At 37.9% G+C, this 18,636-nt stretch overlaps 3 protein-coding genes across 7 annotated transcripts in view; 2 read left to right on the top strand and 1 right to left on the bottom strand.

The window, feature by feature from the left end:
- LOC143378523 (uncharacterized) overlaps window positions 1–18,636 on the bottom strand; it is a 497,243-nt gene that overhangs the window by 153,909 nt on the left and 324,698 nt on the right. The window lies entirely within an intron of this gene.
- Window positions 1–18,636, top strand: part of LOC143378514 (acyl-CoA Delta-9 desaturase-like) — a 271,792-nt gene that overhangs the window by 103,717 nt on the left and 149,439 nt on the right. The gene's annotated exons all lie outside the window — the stretch shown is intronic.
- The window catches only part of LOC143378509 (lachesin), a 351,722-nt gene that overhangs the window by 313,383 nt on the left and 19,703 nt on the right, over window positions 1–18,636 (top strand). For 2 of the 3 annotated variants that reach the window (XM_076830328.1, XM_076830327.1), the window contains one exon: window positions 4,714–4,875. The exons of the other annotated variant lie outside the window; for it this stretch is intronic. In XM_076830328.1, the coding sequence (XP_076686443.1) occupies window positions 4,714–4,875 (162 nt within the window). The remainder of the gene's footprint in view (window positions 1–4,713; window positions 4,876–18,636) is intronic. 3 annotated transcript variants of the gene reach the window in all.

Here is an 18,636-nt window from a genome sequence, read left to right as displayed (position 1 = left end):
CAAAGACACGTCCTATTAGTTACCCGTTACGTCCGATCTATGCATGCACTGCAGTAAGGATATAATTATAAAAAAAAAAAACAGAACAATAGATTCTGAGGTTTGCAGAACTAACACATAATTGAATAAAAATTTAATTTCTTAATTTATGAAAGTAATGATACAGAAACAACTAGCCTATTGTTTATCAACACTAGGGATTGCAAACCGGTAAATCGGTAAATCGGTTTGAAGCTTTTTTTCACCGATAACGTAGTAGATATCGACGGAATTATGCAAATATCGAGAAATACGTATTTCTCGCGAACTACCGGCAAATATTGAGAAATACGTATTTCTCACGATCTACTGGTAAATATCGAGAAATACGTAATTTATCAAATTACCGGTAAAAATTTGGCGATTTACCGGTAAAAATTGGATGTATAGCACTGTAGCGCATATATATAGCGCATAATTCCGTCGACATCTACTACGTTATCAGTGAACAAAAACTTCAAACCGATTTACCGATTTACCGGTTTGCAATCCCTAATCGACACCATGGATTTTAAAAGGAGCATTAAATACTCTATCAAAGAAAGGTTTGCAAAAACCTTTCCCCAACAATTATGGTTAAAAAATTGATAAAAGAAAAATTAAATAAACGTAAAATATTTTAAATTATCCATCATTAAGAGGGAATAATTTTTCTTCATTTTTCGGCGCAAATTGCACTCCGATATCTTTTATAGTTCAAAAGTTATACGAAAAAGGCCCCAAATTCTTCAACCCGGGCCGGAAATTTTAAATAGCTCTTTGCGACGTTAATTTGAAAGAGACCATCCAAAATTTTCGAAGCTGGGGCATCACTGCATCCCTCCGAAAGCCGAGCCGGTGAATGGTTGTAGTGGAATGCGCCCGTGAAGCGGTGTTGCCATTTTCGTCTGTTCGCGCGCGCGTAGGTTGCAGTTTTAACGGATGACCCTGTATAATTACCTAAAATATCATGGAAGTTTACTACGTGTTAGATTATACGCATTCAAGGACTCCGCCTTACAGAAAATACAAGAAAAGTTCAACTATAATGAATTTTTTAATAATACAAAAATAGAAATTCCTCATAATCCGTATTTTGTACTTGCGTATATACTTTTCACATACAAATGTATAGGAAAATGGATTAACATTTGACCAGAAAAGTTAACAAAAAAGTGTTATTTTCAAACGATTTTATTCAGCTTCGATCCTCTGTTTGTTTTTAACGTATTATTCAAATAAATGAAAATATCTGGAATCTGTTTGCACAGCTGGATTTTTTATTAAAAAACATACAATTTTGGTGTGTATACCGTTCTTCTACCTCTAATAGTTTTCAAGATATTTGATCAAATATGATTCTCATCCTTAACAGCTGTTTTCACCTCTCCAACATGAATGTCGGACGATAAAAAAAATACGTGTCAAACATTTTTGTAAGAACTACGTTTTTACATAAACTTCATCAAAATCAGCGATGATCACTCGGTATGATCCCTTGCTAGAACTAATAAGTACTTCACCAGACACCCATACTGTCGCTCATTTTCGAGGCCATACCTCGAAAACGAGAAATTCGAAAGGGCATAGAATATGTTACTGTGACGTCCCGGCCCCACCACATGGGTCACGCCGGTTAGTCTCCGCCGGCGCCGCTAGAGGTCTACTCTTCTCGCAAGTCCTATCGTCCACTCTCGTTCGTATATATACTACAAGTTCCAAGTTTATTTCCTCTTAGTCCCCGTGTGTCTAGGGCAGGGGCCGTCAGCTATAGCCCTACTGATGATGAATCTGACTGACGGTCCTAAGACACATGCACAACATCATCATATATTATCTCTCTTCTTCTTTCTTTTCCTCCTCGATCTGTAATGTCAATCCACCTTCCCCGCACAGTACTCCAAAACGCGTGGGGGGATTACGGTTGCGACGGGGCTAGATTAATAATAAATATATCCCTCTTTACGTTCCGGAATCAATCACCAAAATCTCACCATCATATCTCGGTTTCGGACGTAACAGTTACCATATACAGAGTTTTTTGTCGAAATCAGGCGACACTTTTTTAAATTTTCTAGACCTTCGAGAACCTGAAAAACACGTCAGACATTTATTAAAAAACACATTATTGTGTAAAGAAGTATAGGCTCTTAGAAAGCTTATTTTTTGTGATTTTTTAGTGCGAGATATATTTTGATATTTATTTTTTGTAAAAAGTTATCACCGCCGGTCTATTTCGTAAAACTCGCACTTTAAATTATTAATGAAAAATTATCACTTGGAATCGATGTTGCACTTATGGAGCTATTAATATGCAAAATCTGTGAAAAATTCATTTTCGCGTAATTTCAGTCGATTTTGAATAGGGCTGTTTATGACCTTCTTTGGAATGGAAGTACCTCATGTTGCACTTTATTGCACTCGTTTAAAAAAACCTTATTATATTATAAGTATAAAGTAGGTACATGATTTCATTGAAACAAATTAAGTTGACTTTGAAATCTCCCTCACTACTGTACGTACATAAAACATACCCCTTTGTATTAAAATACTTATGTTGGAACAATTTTTTCATATCTGTACTTCCTTACGAAATAGTTATCTGTTCTCAGTTGACTTACAATCAGATCTACTGTAGACAATGACTCTGTGGAAGCCAATTTCGAGTATGGCCGATTTAGTTCTCAAAATTTGAATACAAACAGTACTACCGCACTGTCAAAACAATGTCGATATGACCACCATCTGCGTACGATGCTCATCCCGTATTGATCAATCATAAAGTAATTATTGGTAATCACTTTTTATCTTATTTTTGACATATTTCCGCTGGTTCCACACTTATATAGCCATAGTACCCTAGTAGAATTTTTGGTTGGCCAACAGTACCCAACAGTTGGGAATTTGTTGGAATATATTTTGTGTTTTGCCTACAAATTCCCAACATAGGACGTACGGCAAAAAATTTCCGACAGTTTGCCAACGAATATTGAATGTTGGGCCTACAATTATTATGGTTGGTTAATTAACAAAAAATTTACAACGATAATTAAATGTCGTCTTACAAGTATCAGAAAATTTGCTACATCCAAAAACCTGTTATTATATTCCAAGCTGTGATTTTTCTTTTCTTATTTATAAATACGTAATGCGAACGTCTGTTTTAAAACGAATGTGAAATTTTAAGGGTAAACTTGCCGATGAACTGGGCCCTCGCCGATTTCGATGACCTTCACATATGTTGTCGAGGTCGTCATTCTGATCAACATTTCCCTTTAAACTTTTTGGCGTTCGGTCTTAGTTTCGGAGATATTAATAAAAAACTTTCAACATAATATATCGAAATCTGTTTCACAGCCGACGGTATTAGTATTGGTTAGGGCTAGATGGGGTGGGGGTCGCGTAAAGCATGGTAGCGAACCGATGTGAATACGTGTTAAACTCGGTAATTCTAGTGTTACGTAAAGTTTTTTGCGAATATCCCGCAAACCACAGCCGATCGCCAAAAAATTTAAATGAAAATGTTCAGAATGATGACCTTGACAACAATAGCGATATTGCCCTCATCGCGCGATACTTGTAACCGTAGTCTCATTTTGAACATCCCCAAACTCACATCAGTTCGCTACCATGCTTTACGAAGTCACCGGATCTTGGTAGCACACAAACAATGATGGTGCTCTACCAAAATCCGGTGACTTCTTAATTTTTTTATGAAAATCTCGAATTTTTACAGACCATATCAGAGGTTTGCGCCGAAATGACACATGTTCTACACATCCTGTCATTTTTTCCAAGTCGATTTGAACCTCAATTCGCTCGCAATCAGGGAAAAATGAAGAGAAAAAAATATTCGAGAAAAACGCATTTAAAGTTTCTGCGCAAAGGTGACGCTGTAGGTTGCCGCTTGACGTTTTTAGCTGCCAAATCTGCAATTTTGCGAATTTTACTATAAACCAAGCGGCATTGTATTCAGAAAAGATAGTACTTTCGGAAAATGCAATAAAAATCGATTTTTCGACTACCTAGTCCCCTTAAGGGGGGAACCTGATTTAGTACGCTGAAAACACCATGATTTTTTAAGAATTATTTTCTCAGCAAATATAAATAGAATCTTTCCAAAACTTTAAGGGTATTTTACTCTATATCCAGACAACAAGAAAGCTGTTTTTTATTCAATAATATTTCATTTAATATTGTTTTATTGGTATATCTTCGTAGTGCCGCGCCGCCGGAGTTGTCAAATTGTGTATATCCTAGCGGATCCAATTTTTGCCTAAAATAAAAATACCGAAATTTACTTAATTGACATGAATTGATATCGTCGATGAATTAAAAAAATATAAAAAAGTCTAAAATTGACAAAGTTATGAGACTTTAAAGAAAATTTCGGCGTTTTGCTGCAAAAAAAATAGTTTAATTTAATATCCGCATAAATATTTTTCATTCATCGATATAAATTTGCTTCTCTTGAATTCGCAACTTCAGTCGACGAAATTCGTAATTTTCTCCAACGAAAATCACTAGCTTCATGCTGCTTGCGTAAGTTTCGTTTTAAAAAAAATACCTGTTCCTTTTTTTCTAAACGCAAACCGCGAATCGCGTGGAAACGTAAACGTAATACGTATCAATATATGATTATTTTAGTTGTCAGATCGATGTTAGTGTCATCCTTTTCACATTTTTGCCCGACAGTACCACCGGATATCGTTTACGGGGGTGATACCAGCGCCGACTTGGCAGTTTCCGAAGGCGACAACGCAACTCTCAGCTGCTGTGCGATTGGAAGACCGACCCCGAGAGTGTCCTGGCGAAGGGAAGACGGAGAACCCATTCTTATAAGGGCCTCTTCTGCCGGTACATAATGACGCTATAAAACTTGTGGATATCTCCGCGGACAGACCTCTTTCATTTGCCGCTTCGTAAAAAAAAGAGGCAAAGAGACGACGGAGGTTTAATTTCGTTTGCTACCCATTACTCCCTTTGTTCACGTTTCTGTTGTCCCTCTGTTTCCCTCCTCCTTTTCCTTTGTTCGTGCTACACGTCCGGGGCTTTATTACAATATACTTATGGCCAGTAATCGTTGCTTTGACGCTAGATGTCGCTAACATCGATAGAGAAAACGTGAAATGTGTAACTTATGTGGCTCCACTTTGTTCCCTGCTGCGCGCACTTTCTATATTGTGTTGTACTTCCGATCGTACGTTTCTACTACTTTATGCTTTTAATAACAAAACTGTACGCTGGTGTCGCTGCTGCGGCCCAATATTTTCTCCTACTCTTCTTTCACATTACGTATCGATTATTCTTACTAATTTACACGTTGCCGATACGCCTTAGACTTACGGGAATCATGTTTTACATTTCGTACCTTTCATGCGCGGTTAATTTCAGTTCCACTAAACTTTCACTTCACTTCTCGCCGTGCGTCGCTTTACTCCGCTTTTGAATGTACAATTTAGCAGCATTTTTGCATGTGTCGAATATACACCGTTAGAACATCTGCGTGGTGATTTCTCATTTAAAATTTCAGTTTAGTAGACCCTGCGGCAATTATACAGATGAGGGAGGGTCCACCTCAGCGATTTCAATGATTGTTGAATACGCTGTCAGGATCATAATGCTGCGCAATTTTTCCCTGTACACGTAACCCCAGCTCGACTGTAGTTTTCGAAATATTCATGAAAAAACTTTTCACATTTTTAGTTCGATGTGGGCTACGTGACGCACCAAACCCGTGAGCTGGTAGAAACGCTGCTTCCTCGTGGATTTTACTTGCGGGTCGCCGTTTATTAAAAAGTTACAGTTTACCTGTATTGTGTTTTCCATTTTATCTCTGATCGGTAGTTGGTGGGGCTTAGATTTGTTTAGCGGCCCCACTGTGTGGGGGTGGGGTGGGTGGGGGTGGAGCGCCAACTTTTGAGAGATTTAAGATAGAAAAATATGTTTCAGAAACATACTCTCCCGGCGGAATAACATCCCGACAAGCAATGCTCCTTCGACAGCGGTAAATAGGTAGACAGCTCACCAGGAACTTGCGGATGCGCGTCGTCCACGAGTTGCTGGCTCAAATGCCAAAGACCATACATTTCTGAAACAGTTTCACTTCATCGCCTTTTCTCTGAAAAGTTTGCGGCCCCTCGCTAAACAAGTCTAGCCCCAATCAACTACCGAGCAGAGTTTTTTTTTTGCGAATATCCCGAAAACTAAAGCCGAGCGGGAGTTATGTGTATAGGGAAAAATGGCTCAGAATCATGATCCTGGCAACGTATTCAACAATCATTGAAATCGGTAAGGTGGACTCTCATTTGTATAATTATAAAAGCTTTTCACCACCGTTGTCTATACGTATGAATTTTAATAATAAATATTTACTTTAAATTTAATAATTAATTAGGTTCAAGATTAATAAAATATTTTATTTTTATTAATAAAGAATAATATTTTTTTTATTAATAAAGATTAATCTTTTTTTTTTATTAATAAAGATTAATCTTTTTTTTTATTAATAAAGATTAATAAATTTTTTTTTATTAATAAAGATTAATAATTTTTTTTTAATATCAAGTTTGAATCACCAAATCGTAGTTTTACATTTGCCAAATATTTTCTGATATTAAAATTGTTAGCTTCAAGTCAAGCCGCTTTTATCACTTTTACATTCTATTTACTAAATGTAAAAGGATTGAAGAGAAGTAGCTGCACATACAAATCTTTCATGAAACGCAATTTTTTTATAATATTTCTAAATAAGCAGAAATGAAATTAAAGGCAAGGAAGACTGAAAAATCATAGTAGCTTCGCAAGTATTGTAAAATACTTAGAGGTTTAATAAAACGTGTAAACGTACGCATGTGATCGGTATATTTGTATGATACGATATTAATTACTGTATGGTAATATCCGTGTAGTTCAAAGTTCAACTACTAGGCGGTTCGATGTCGTAAGTACCGAATAATATTCGCTATTCACCGCCACGTGACCCTACATTACTCCGATATTAATAGGGTAATTAGGCAGCTCTAATATCCTAGTTACGTTGAAGTCCTCTTCGCACAAAAAGGAGGAGTTACTATAATAGTATGACTATATACATGGTGAAACTCACAGGTCGTCCATCTTGATTATTTTCGTTGTTAATAGAGCGACTTAAATTCTTTTTACTTAAGATAATTTTTTCGGAGGGACCTACAAAATGATCATATTTAATATTCTCTCCTAGTAATTTCGAATAAATATTTATCTAAGATACTTATCCGAATAAAGTTGTTTTATTTTAATAATCCATGCGTATTATAATTATTTTTCATTTGTAATTGTAAATTGTTTTCTCCACTTTACTCGAATAATTTTTTATTTTTTATTAGGAGAACTTTTCGAAAATTTATTGAATAATATTTGGGATAATTGTTTATTTATTTTCGTTGTAATAACTTGATTTTATGTAAAGTATAGGAGTGAAACATAAGGTAAGGCTACTAAGAAGAACGAAACATTACAGTAGGGATACCCGACAAACTCCTGTAGAATAATGTCGATAACTCTGATCGACGTCAAGCCAGGATTCTAAAATGCTTTTGTTACATTTAATTGCTGGCGGTTCTAAAATACAAAAATTCTAGAGTTTTGGTTCAAGACGAGTTAGAATCCCTGTTTGTAGAAGGACTCCTAGTACACATAACTGATTTTTGTGTACTTGGTACAGACGGGTAAACAGCATATTTACACAGATATTTCAAATAATAAATAAAAAAAAAATGAAAACGTTCTCATCCAGGTAGCATAAGGAACAATGGCAGAAAATGATGAATTTTGTAGGCCATGAGAAGGAAAATTCTTTCTGAGTATGATAGTGTATGTTCTAATGAATCAGAAACCAATGATTTTTATCCAAAAACTAATGGGCAAGTAGTAATACACACTCATAAATGCAAGAATGTAATCTGTGAAGTAATTATTTGTTTATTAACAATAAATATTGACATTGAACAGCATCAAAATACTACAAAATTGTTACTATATTAGAGCAATACCCTATGGCATGTTCAACAATAGCATTAAACCTACTTTTACTTTTATCTAACACAGGGGTGTACAGGGAGCCGTTTTGAGCGCCTAGCTGCGAGCAACCCGCCTGTCCCGTTGCTAAGGTTAGAATCGGTGAGGCGAACTGCAGTAGTGTACGTGCATTCGGTATGACTTGAGCCCAGCTATATACCCTACTGCAGCTCTCCTCACCGATTCTAATCTTAGCAACGGGACAGGCGGGTTGCCCGCAGCTAGGCGCTAAAAACGGCTCCCTGTGCACCTCTGATCTAACAGTACGATAGACAAAATATTGGCTTGTCACCGCTGCCACTAATTTTGTTGTGAGCTACGGGGCTGCGAGATTCTCCCTGAGGATCTCGCCGTACTCCGTGGTTCGTCCTCGGTCGGGTTGTTCCGTGGGCTCCAATAAGTCGGACGAATGTGCCGGGAACAGGATATTCGGGATGAACCGAATGGTAAGGCGAATGTCCCAATTTCTGCTCATGTCCCCATTTCTGCTCATTTCGTATTTTTCTTATTATTATAAGCGTCACGTTTGTACTATAGTTGCAACAAAATAATTCTAAATTATTTGAACATTTACGCGAGTGTTGCAGGAGCTTGGGGCTAATCAAAGTGCAGCATAAGCAACGAAAAACTTTTAAAATGAGAGACTCATTATTTTTCGACCGTGTTTTAGCTGGTTGTGGTAAAGAACAGGGTCACTATTGGTATTCGATAATTGGGCAGAAAATAGTTTTTGCAGCAAAAGTTCTTATTAATAACAAAAACAGATACCGTATTGTGCTCTGAATTTAGATTTTTTACAATTTTTAATTTTTTTAAGTAGAAAACAGGTGATTAGGTTTAGGGTCAAGTGAATCACTGTCGTGTCCGCATTTCTACTCACCAAAATTTTAGCAACATAACCTCAAAGTTCAATATATGCTGTACCCTCTATTTCTATTTGAAGGCATTTTATTTTTTGTTTATCATTATTTTATGCTTTACTCTTGTGTTATAAAGCATCTCCATAAAAGATGTAACTTATTTTAACCTCAAAAGGCAACATATTATGTGAGCAGAAATTGGTACAAATGGTGAGTAGAAATACGGACACCGCTATTTTTCGCGAGCAGAAATACGGACATTTAAAGCATTGTATTTAATTAGAAATTACTAGTAGTTAAACATCTTGAAATATCTTTTTTAAATAGTTTTCGACTGGTTGATTTATTATTACAGAATTAATCAATTACTCTGCAAATTTTGATCAGAAACAAAATTTGTACACCTTCTTTATAATTAGTAACCTCCTAAATGAGCAGAAATTGGGACATTCACCTTAGTGGATCCTTGGCCGTTCGAAGAGTTGGAATTCACCGAGACAAGAGTTTATTGAGCGTGACTGACCCTGGCTCGGCGATCACCCCGTGATCGCGTTATCAACTTGGAATGAGAAAGAGTCCCTCGATTCGGGCATTGGTTTATATATGTTATCTTGGGGTCAAGGTGGGAGCCTAATGGTCGCCGTTGATCCCGCGGCTGTGTCTTGCACGCGAATTCCTTAATTTCCTTGCACGCGCGGTTGCCTCGGTCGGCCTTGCATCGGTAGCGATTCTGCTCGGCGCGTGCTTTACAACAGCTTATTCAGGGGTTAGAGTACTGTAAAATGGTCGAAAAAATCGTAATTTTTACGTGAACACGTCTTTAAAATCGGTACAGTACTGGGGGGCATGCACGAAAAGTCGAGTGTTACGAAAAGGGTGACGAAAATGGGAGATAATGTTTCGTCTTGTAACTTCAAAACTAAAAGCAACATTCAAACAGTAAAGATAATGTCGAGTAGACAAAGGATGTCCGTACCTGAGATTACCTTCGGACCGAGGGCGTAACCGCTGTGAGTGTGGGAAGAGCGTCCGCAAAAGTACAGAATTTAAAGGCTAATAAAAAATATATAAAAAAATTTATGTTAAACAATGTTATTAAAAATGTAGTAAAAACTAAATTAAAAGGAACTAAAAACTAAAAAATAATTCTTTCTTGTACTTCAATTTTGATGGTGTCATAATCGCTTTAAATAAAATTGTGGGTCCAACAATTTATAAATAAATTAAAATTTTCGTTATGTTACATATAATTTCTAACCGTGAGGGTTGGGGACGATCTTTTTCCGTGTAAAAGTTATAATTCGCAATGGTTTATTAAAATGTAAAAGGAAAAAATTTTGGTTCACTTGTTTATTTGTTTACAAAAATTTTCCGCCTTTGTCCATATTACTACCATCTGCCACTTGACAATCGAGGATTTTATTTTATTTATAAATTGTTGGACGTACAAAGATTTCTTTTGCAGCGCGTTATACGGCATCAAACACTGAACATTTTGTCCATTTACGGTTTTCTTCTACCTCGCACCGTTACAAAGTTATACTCGAAAAACGAAAAATCGCTGAAAATTTGGGGGCTGATTTCACCCCCTCAGAGTGTTTTTCCGCAGAAAAAAAAATCGTTTCTTACATACTCCGACATGCTCTACAATCGTACGGACTTTCATTACAATCAGAATTTTCGGGTTCGATATGTTTCCTTGTTAGTCTGCATACTGTCTCTTTTTCTTCCTTCCAGTACTTGCTTCCCCGCTCTTCGTTCCCACAACTGAACCTGGCGATCATGCTTTGATCTCTGCCTCTGTAATTTCGGTCTTTTTTTTAAATATTGTATTGTCATCCAAACTACGCACGCCTGCAAAGTTTCAAGACAATTGGATAGCTGGAAGTGGGTTAAATTTGAGTTGATAGGTTTGAACCATACATACAAACATACAAACAAACAAACATACAAACATACAAACAGAGGATCGAAGCTGAATAAAATCGTTTAAAAACTGGATTTGGCCGAACGCGAACGTGAAACGGCACGAAACAGACGACACACTGACACCCCGTCTCGCTGCGTGCCTTGAATGCCCGATACTCCGTCGCGCACGCAAAGGACGGAATAGCTCGCGCCCGAAAAAGAGAGCGAGACAAAGCATCAACTGCTCCCTTCGGCAAGAAAAAACCGAGAAAGGCCGAGGTTGCAGTGGACGCGTTTTCGCCCGATAAATCGATTAATTTCCGTGTAAAGAATAACATTCATCGGTGTGATCCATTTCGGCTTCGTCATTAATATCACCGGATTAAGACTAGCATTGATCTTACATTCGCTAGAAATCTAGATGTACCTTGCATGCCATTCGCTTCATACTTTATCTATCACAGGCGGGAATTTATTAGTTTCCAAGATATTAATAAAAAACTTTTAGTATGTCTGTTGACTTATTGCGACATAACGCATTCCATTTTTCAACTTGTTCTGGATACAGTATTGTCTCGTTAGCGACTCGCTGGTCGGGACCGGCGTTGAGTCGGTATCGTGAACAGAACCCTAATTCCGAGTGTTCGTTTCTCGCTTCTTTCTGGCCGGACGGGGGAGCGAGATGGAACACTGCGTGCGCGGCGAGCGTGCGCGATGGTTGCAAGCGCAAAGGACAGAATGTCAGGCGTCCGAAAGACGGAGCGAGATAAAACATCAACGCGTCGTCGGTCTCGTACCGTCCTCGCTCGCTTTCAGTGCCTCTCGCTCGCTCTCGTTCCATCTCGCTCCAGCTTTCGCCGGGCAAGAGTGAGACAAAAGTGGTGGGGATAGCGAAGAGTCGGTATCGTGTACACAAAATCGAGTCGCTAACGAGGAAATACTGTATTAGTATTGGTTGGGGCTGGATTAGCGCGGGGGGGCCGTAAATTGTGGTAGCGAACCGATGTGAGTTTAGAGCAGGCCTGTCCAACTTTTGCTCTTGGCCTCGAAGAGCAGCCGCGGGTGGTTGCGAGCGAAGGCACGAGCGACGGCAAGAGCGGCAGCCGTAAAAGAGTGGGGATAGTGGCGTTCACAGATTCCCTCACCAAGAAACCCTTCCGCGCATGGGCCTGGCTCGGAGCCTCCGACAGCGAAGAGCAACTCGCGGCTCTGGGGGCTGCCACTCTCATTTGCGATTTTGGAACAGTGTTTCAACTGCCACCTAGGCAGTTCCAATTTTTTCGAACTAAAATTCAATATGGCCGTGATCACGTGTTCATGATTCATCAGGCTGGAACAGACGCGTCCAGTAATTTAGTCGAGCAGCGAGGAATTTAGTAATTTACCATTGTCTTATTAAACTAATCAACTAAATTTTAGTGTCCGCAGACGGTAAATTACTAAATTACTTGCTACTCGACTAAAACACTGGACGTGTCTGAACCAGCCTTAACTGTGTACGCCATTGATATGCATTGCATGACAGTTGTGAATTGTTGATTGATGCGAGCTAGTACCGTACGAAACCCAAACAATCCTATCGAAAAATAAGTTTTATAAAATCAGTTTGACAGTAACGGGTATGTATGTAGTTGAATATATATTTTTAATGTAGTATATGTAGAATATCTTTTTAAATTATAATGTTTTTTATAGAGCTATGTCACGACATATGTCACGACATATACTACATTAAAAATATATATTCAACTATATATATACCTGCCTGTTACTGTCAAACTGATTTTATAAAACTTATTTTTCGATAGGATTGTTGATAGGATTGATGAGTCTGTTCCAGCCTTTACAGATGAATCATGAACACGTGATCACGGCCACATTGAATTTTAGTTGGAAAAAATTTGAACTGCCTAGGTGGCAGTTGAAACACTGTTCCAAAATTACAAATGAGAGTGAATGGACCGAAATTCTCCATATTTGAACTCTTTTTCATTGGGATATCCTAAGAAATCCATTAGTAATACTTTCATCAACATTTATCAAAAACATGAACATTTTATTTTTTTTCTACTGAGTATTTTACCTGACCCAACGGTTTCATTGCTCTCGGCAGTCAACGGGCGGTCTACCCGGGACCGAAGGACCTCGCTCGCACCGAGGAAGCAAAACTGTGGGGTGGTTAGGTCTTTCCCGATGATCCGGGGAAAAAAGCATGTCAATAATCCGGGGACCACTGTACAGTGCCTCTACGAGCTATAGTGACTTAGGTGTGAGGTCACTCAGCGGGGTCCTAATCGATACCCTGCTCGGTGCGGGTCGCTAAACATGCCCCCGTACTACCTCTTGCAGGACTGTATTTAGGGAAGACCAGGACAAACACGGGGCCCTAAAGATTAAGTGTTACAACTTCGATTTTAATAAAATAAAAAACAAATTGAAGATACGGTTTATCATTAAAGACATCAACTAACAAGGGAACATCTCGAACCCGGAAATTCAAAAAAATTCTGAACCTTTGTGAATATGTAGGGAATTTCCCCCTGATTACAACGCAATTTTTGTTTGCTGCCCAAATTCACTCTAATGGGGTGTAATTGACCCCTGAAAATTCGGTTATTTTCTAATTTTGTGTGATAACTCGGGAGCTGTTAAATAATTTTTTTTTACCAAATGATAGATCTAATTAAAAGAAGTGACTTCTGTCTTGAAACTTTTTTTCTATCTCTTACAGATCGCGAGTTATAACGCATAATCGAAAAATAGCCGAATTTTCAGGGGTTAATTTCACCCCCTTCGAGTGAATTTGGGCAGCAAACAAAAATTGCGTTGTAATCAGGAGGAAATCCCCTACATACTGACAAAGTTTCAGAATTTTTTGAATTTTCGGGTTCGGGAGTTTCCCTTGTAAGCTTTGCTACTGTATTTGTATTTAATATGTGATGACAATAGTCCCGGGAGCCCAATGGGGCCCCGGTTTTGTCCTGGTCTTCCCTAAACACAGTCCTGCAAGAGGTAGTAGGGGTCACGTTTAGCGGCCCGTACCCAGCAGGGTATCGGTTAAGACCCCGCTGAGTGAGCTCGCACCTAAGTCACTATAGCTCGTAGAGGCACTATACCTCTCATTGATCTTGTGAACTAAAGCTGATGATACCGACTTTAGTAAAGAGACATTACTGTGTAACAATATGCATACATCTACAGGATATGTACAAATATGTGGTGCAAAACTGCCTTCTGTGTAGTAGGCACATATCAAAGTAATCAGAAAAATGTCGCGATAATAAACATTGGTCCAAATATCAACAATTTATGAGTATTCCAAGTAATTATTCTTATGTTTTCTCTATTTGCAATTTGTAATCCTTGTCCGCATCCATTTATTTTATTTTCTGAATCTGTTCATGTTCGATTAGATATCACAAGATAGTTAAACATTAGGGGGAGTTGGGGCACTTTGATGTAGGGGGCACAATAAAACATTAATATTATCTTGATATCTATAAGCTATCACCTTATAATCTTATATCATCTTTCAAGGTATTAGAGTATACTGTTTTGTGATCATTTTTTGAACCTCTGACTGTTTCTGTTCAGATATCAAGAGAATATTAATGTTTTATTGTGCCTCTTGCACCAAAGTGCCCCAACTCCCCCTAGTTGTGATGGAAAGTAGATTGGACACGGTGAACCAAGTCGTTTAGATTCTTGCACGTCGAATTTAAATCCATTCGATTATTTTCTTTGGAAATAACTAAAGGCTATGGTATAATCGATAGAACTTTATATTTTATATGAATTTAAACAATGACTTGATGTTTCTTAATACGTACGGGCATCAATAAGTACGGAGACGTTTCGAAATTATCGAATATCTCCAATGGTGAATGGAGCCATTATTATTTTACAACTTGAAGATAAATGGTTATCGAGTCTATGTCTGCTAGGACATATCAGTTTATTTTTATAAATACTATGCACGTGCAAAATTTATATTATGAATTTGTGAACATCCTGAATAATATATATCTTTTACTCAAAGCTTCGTAAATTATAATAGTGTCACGAAACTCCGCCATGAAAGGCATTAAAAAATACATGTAACAAAATTTAAGCATTGTTCTTAAAACAAGGTTAAAACTTTTGTTACAATAAAAATGGTACATCCTATATACACATTTCTCGGTTGAACAAATAGTAAACGATGTACTTATTTCAAAAACGGTACTAAATTACATTGCGTTTCTTTTCTTGCCTACCTGCGAATTAAATAATTAAAGAGTATTCTCTTTATACGAAACAGAAGGACGGAAGCTACGAAATTTGTATGGTTGCTATATAATTAGAGTTCTAAAGTCCACTTATGCCATTCGTACAACTGAAAAAAAAATTCCACATGCTGCACAACGAATGAAAGAAGCGTTGATATGAAATTACCTTAGTCGACATAGAAGTATACCACCAAATTTTTTTTATACAACACATGAATCTCTCATTTGCACAGTCTTGTCACGTTTTTCTTATATTTCAGAGTCTTTTCGTCGTATCTGTAGACCTTATTTTGTTAATTAACTGGGAAAGAAATTTTCGCATTACATATGTATAATTGATTTATAAAGTGCTTACAATAGTATAGTGCATTCAATTTTAGTTGCTATCTATTAATTTCTAATTACTTGCTATCTAAAATTTCTCAACATTTTCAAGTACTTACAGCTTCCTAGCTTATTTTCTAGTTTACGTCCTTTACACTTTTAACTTGCAAAATTTACTTATTAAAACTTTAATCATAACATAACTACATAATTTACATTCGTTCGGTTAGAATTCTGTGAATAAAATTACATACAATTTTTTACAATATTAATTTCACCCGATATTTTGTTTTCTGTGTAACACACGCATAGGAATTTCAATTTCATGACAGAGAAATATACATATAATATATTCTCGAAGAGATTTCCTAACATACTTTCTAATAACACTGTCCAACAGCCATTTTGATCTGTAAGATTCAATAGCCGTTTCTTATAGATTTTTGTTCGCTGAAAACGAATCCGCAAACCGTTTGTCGCCATCGCCCTCAGTTTTTGAGAATTTCGATTTTGAAAAAAAACTGCAAATTTTCAACTTGGAATATGTTTTGTGTCGAAACAGTAATAGTTATTCGGTTGCTTGTAGCGTCAAATTATTCTATAAACACTCCCGAATACAGCGATATAAGTTATTGGTGCATTATGAACATTTAAATATGTTTAAACAACGATCAAAGGAAAAAGAACACCCGAAATGCACCCACTTTTGCAGATATTTTTAAATTTATTTCCAAAACTAAGGTTCTAGGAGAAAATCTGACTACTCCACGCGACGCGGTAGACATTTTTCCTTCGGAAAGCATCAACCGAAGTGGTAAGTCACGTTTTGTTTTCAATACAGAAGCGAAATAGTTTGGCAAAACGTGCGGCGCCGACAGTGGTAGTCAACGGCGGCGCGCGATACACTGCCGCTCAGCGTCACACAATCGCTTAACGCGCGTGACTACCACTGTCGACAGCGCACGTTTTGCCAAACTATTTCGCTTCTGTATTGAAAACAAAACGTGACTTACCACTTCTGTTGATGCTTTCCGAAAGAAAAATTTCTGCTGCACCGCGAGGAGTTGTTAAATTTTCTCTTAGATCCTTAGTTTTTAAAATAGATAGCAAGATATCTGCAAAAATTGGTGCATTTCGGGTGTCCTTTTCCCTTTGATCGTTGTTTAAACATATAGAATAATTTTACAGACATGCAACCGAATGACTATTATTGTTTGAACACAAAAGATATTCCAAGTTGAAAATTTGCACTTTTTTTCAAAATCGGATTTCTCGAAAACTGAGGGTGATGGCGATAAACGGTTTGCGGATTCGTTTTCAGCGCACAAAAATCTATAAAAAACAGCTATTGAATGTTACAGAACAGAAAAAAAGTTTAATTTTGTTGGACAGTGTAATATACAGGCTGTCCGCGGGAAGACTGAACAGCTGGAAATCTCCTAATGTATTGGAGATAAAAAAATAAAAAAAATATGGCGTTGCATGGTTCGAGGGGGCCAATTTATTAGCGCAAACTTGATTTCCACTGGTTTTTGAGATATTGCGCTTGCAAATTTACTGATTTTCACTGGAAGAAAATCCGCTGAAATAGCAAGCACCGGGGGCGGTCTTGCTGGCGTCACGGGTGGCCTTGCCTGTTGAAACAGATACCTACCTGCCAAAGGTCTACGCCAGGAATGGCAGGCCCAAAGGCTGGACAATTCTTTTCCGTCAGAAATGCTGCTTAAGTATAGTGCCTATCCGAGATATAGTGACTTAGGTGTGAAGTCCCTCAGTGGGGTTTTACCCGACATCCTGCTGGGTACTGGCCGCTAAACGTGCCCCCCTACTACCTCTTGCAGGACTGTATTTAGAGAAGACCAGGACAAAACCGGGGGCCCTAACAGAAAATAAAACAGAAATTGAAGATACGGTTTATCATTATTAAAAAACATCAATTAAGCTTTGATTAATTATTAGACTGATTCATAAATTCTCCACTACTGTTCTAATGCAGTACATATACCTTACTAAAATGTATTTGTATTTAATATCAGACAATTTTTAATAGCCAGTAGCAAAGCTTAATTGATGTCTTTTAATAGTGATAAACCGTATCTTCAATTTCTGTTTTATTTTCTGTTAGGGCCCCGGCTTTGTCCTGGTCTTCTCTAAATATAGTCCCGCAAGAGGTAGTAGGGGGGCAAGTTTAGCGGCCAGTACCCAGCAGGGTGTCGGGTAAGACCCCGCTGAGGGACTTCACACCTAAGTCACTATATCTCGGATAGGCACTATAGGTACATCTGCAGTATCGAGAAGCACACCGTGAATGTTTCAAAACGTCATCAAATTTACTTAGAGTTTGTACGCAAGGAGAAGTGGGAAGTAGGTGCTTCTACGCTCGGATGGCCGGTTCTTTTGGGAGGGACGCAAGTTCGATTGGTCCTAATACAATCTGCTCCCTATAGTTTAGAAATTGGGTCTAGCAACTTTCACACCTCCTCACCTAACCAATCGAACTTGCATCCCTCCCAAAAGAACCGGCCATCCGAGCGTAGAAGCAAGTGCGAAATAAAAGGCTATTGAAGTTGCAAATTGAGTCTGAATGAGGAAATTGAGTAAATGTTATGACGTTTTGAAACATTAACATTAGTAAGTTGCATTTCTGACGGAAAAGAATTGTCCAGCCTTTGGGCCTGCCATTCCTAACCCAGACCTTTGGCAGGTGGGTATCTGTTTCAACAGGCAAGACCACCCGTGACGCCAGCAAGACCGTCCCCGGTGCTTGCTATTCCAGCGGGTTTTCTTCCAGTGAAAATCAGTAAATTTGCAAGCGCAATATCTCAAAAAACCAGTGGAAATCAAGTGCATACATAAATTCTTATTGAATTTGTCTTGGAACGCACTACCAACTCACCTCATCAAAAAAAATAGTTCCATTTAAAAAACCGAACTTGACCATCGTATCTTTTAAAATAATAATCGAAAAAAAATCGTCTGCGCTAATAAATTGGCCCCCTGGAACCATGCAACGCCATATTTTTTTTATTTTTTTATCTCCAATGCATTAGGAGATATCCAGCTGTTCACTCTTCCCGCGGCCACCCTGCACACCTACTATTCAGTATAAGTACGTTCCATTTCGTGAAAAGAGGGTATCGTGAAAAGTGAAATAGAATACGATAAATTAAGAAAATCCAACGGAACGAAGAGGCCAAGTT

The sequence above is a fragment of the Andrena cerasifolii genome, chromosome 2 (genome assembly GCF_050908995.1).
Source record: "Andrena cerasifolii isolate SP2316 chromosome 2, iyAndCera1_principal, whole genome shotgun sequence".
Lineage (NCBI taxonomy): Eukaryota > Metazoa > Arthropoda > Insecta > Hymenoptera > Andrenidae > Andrena > Andrena cerasifolii.
The sequence above is the reverse complement of the archived record's forward strand: the minus strand, read 5'-3'. Positions and strand labels throughout refer to the sequence as shown.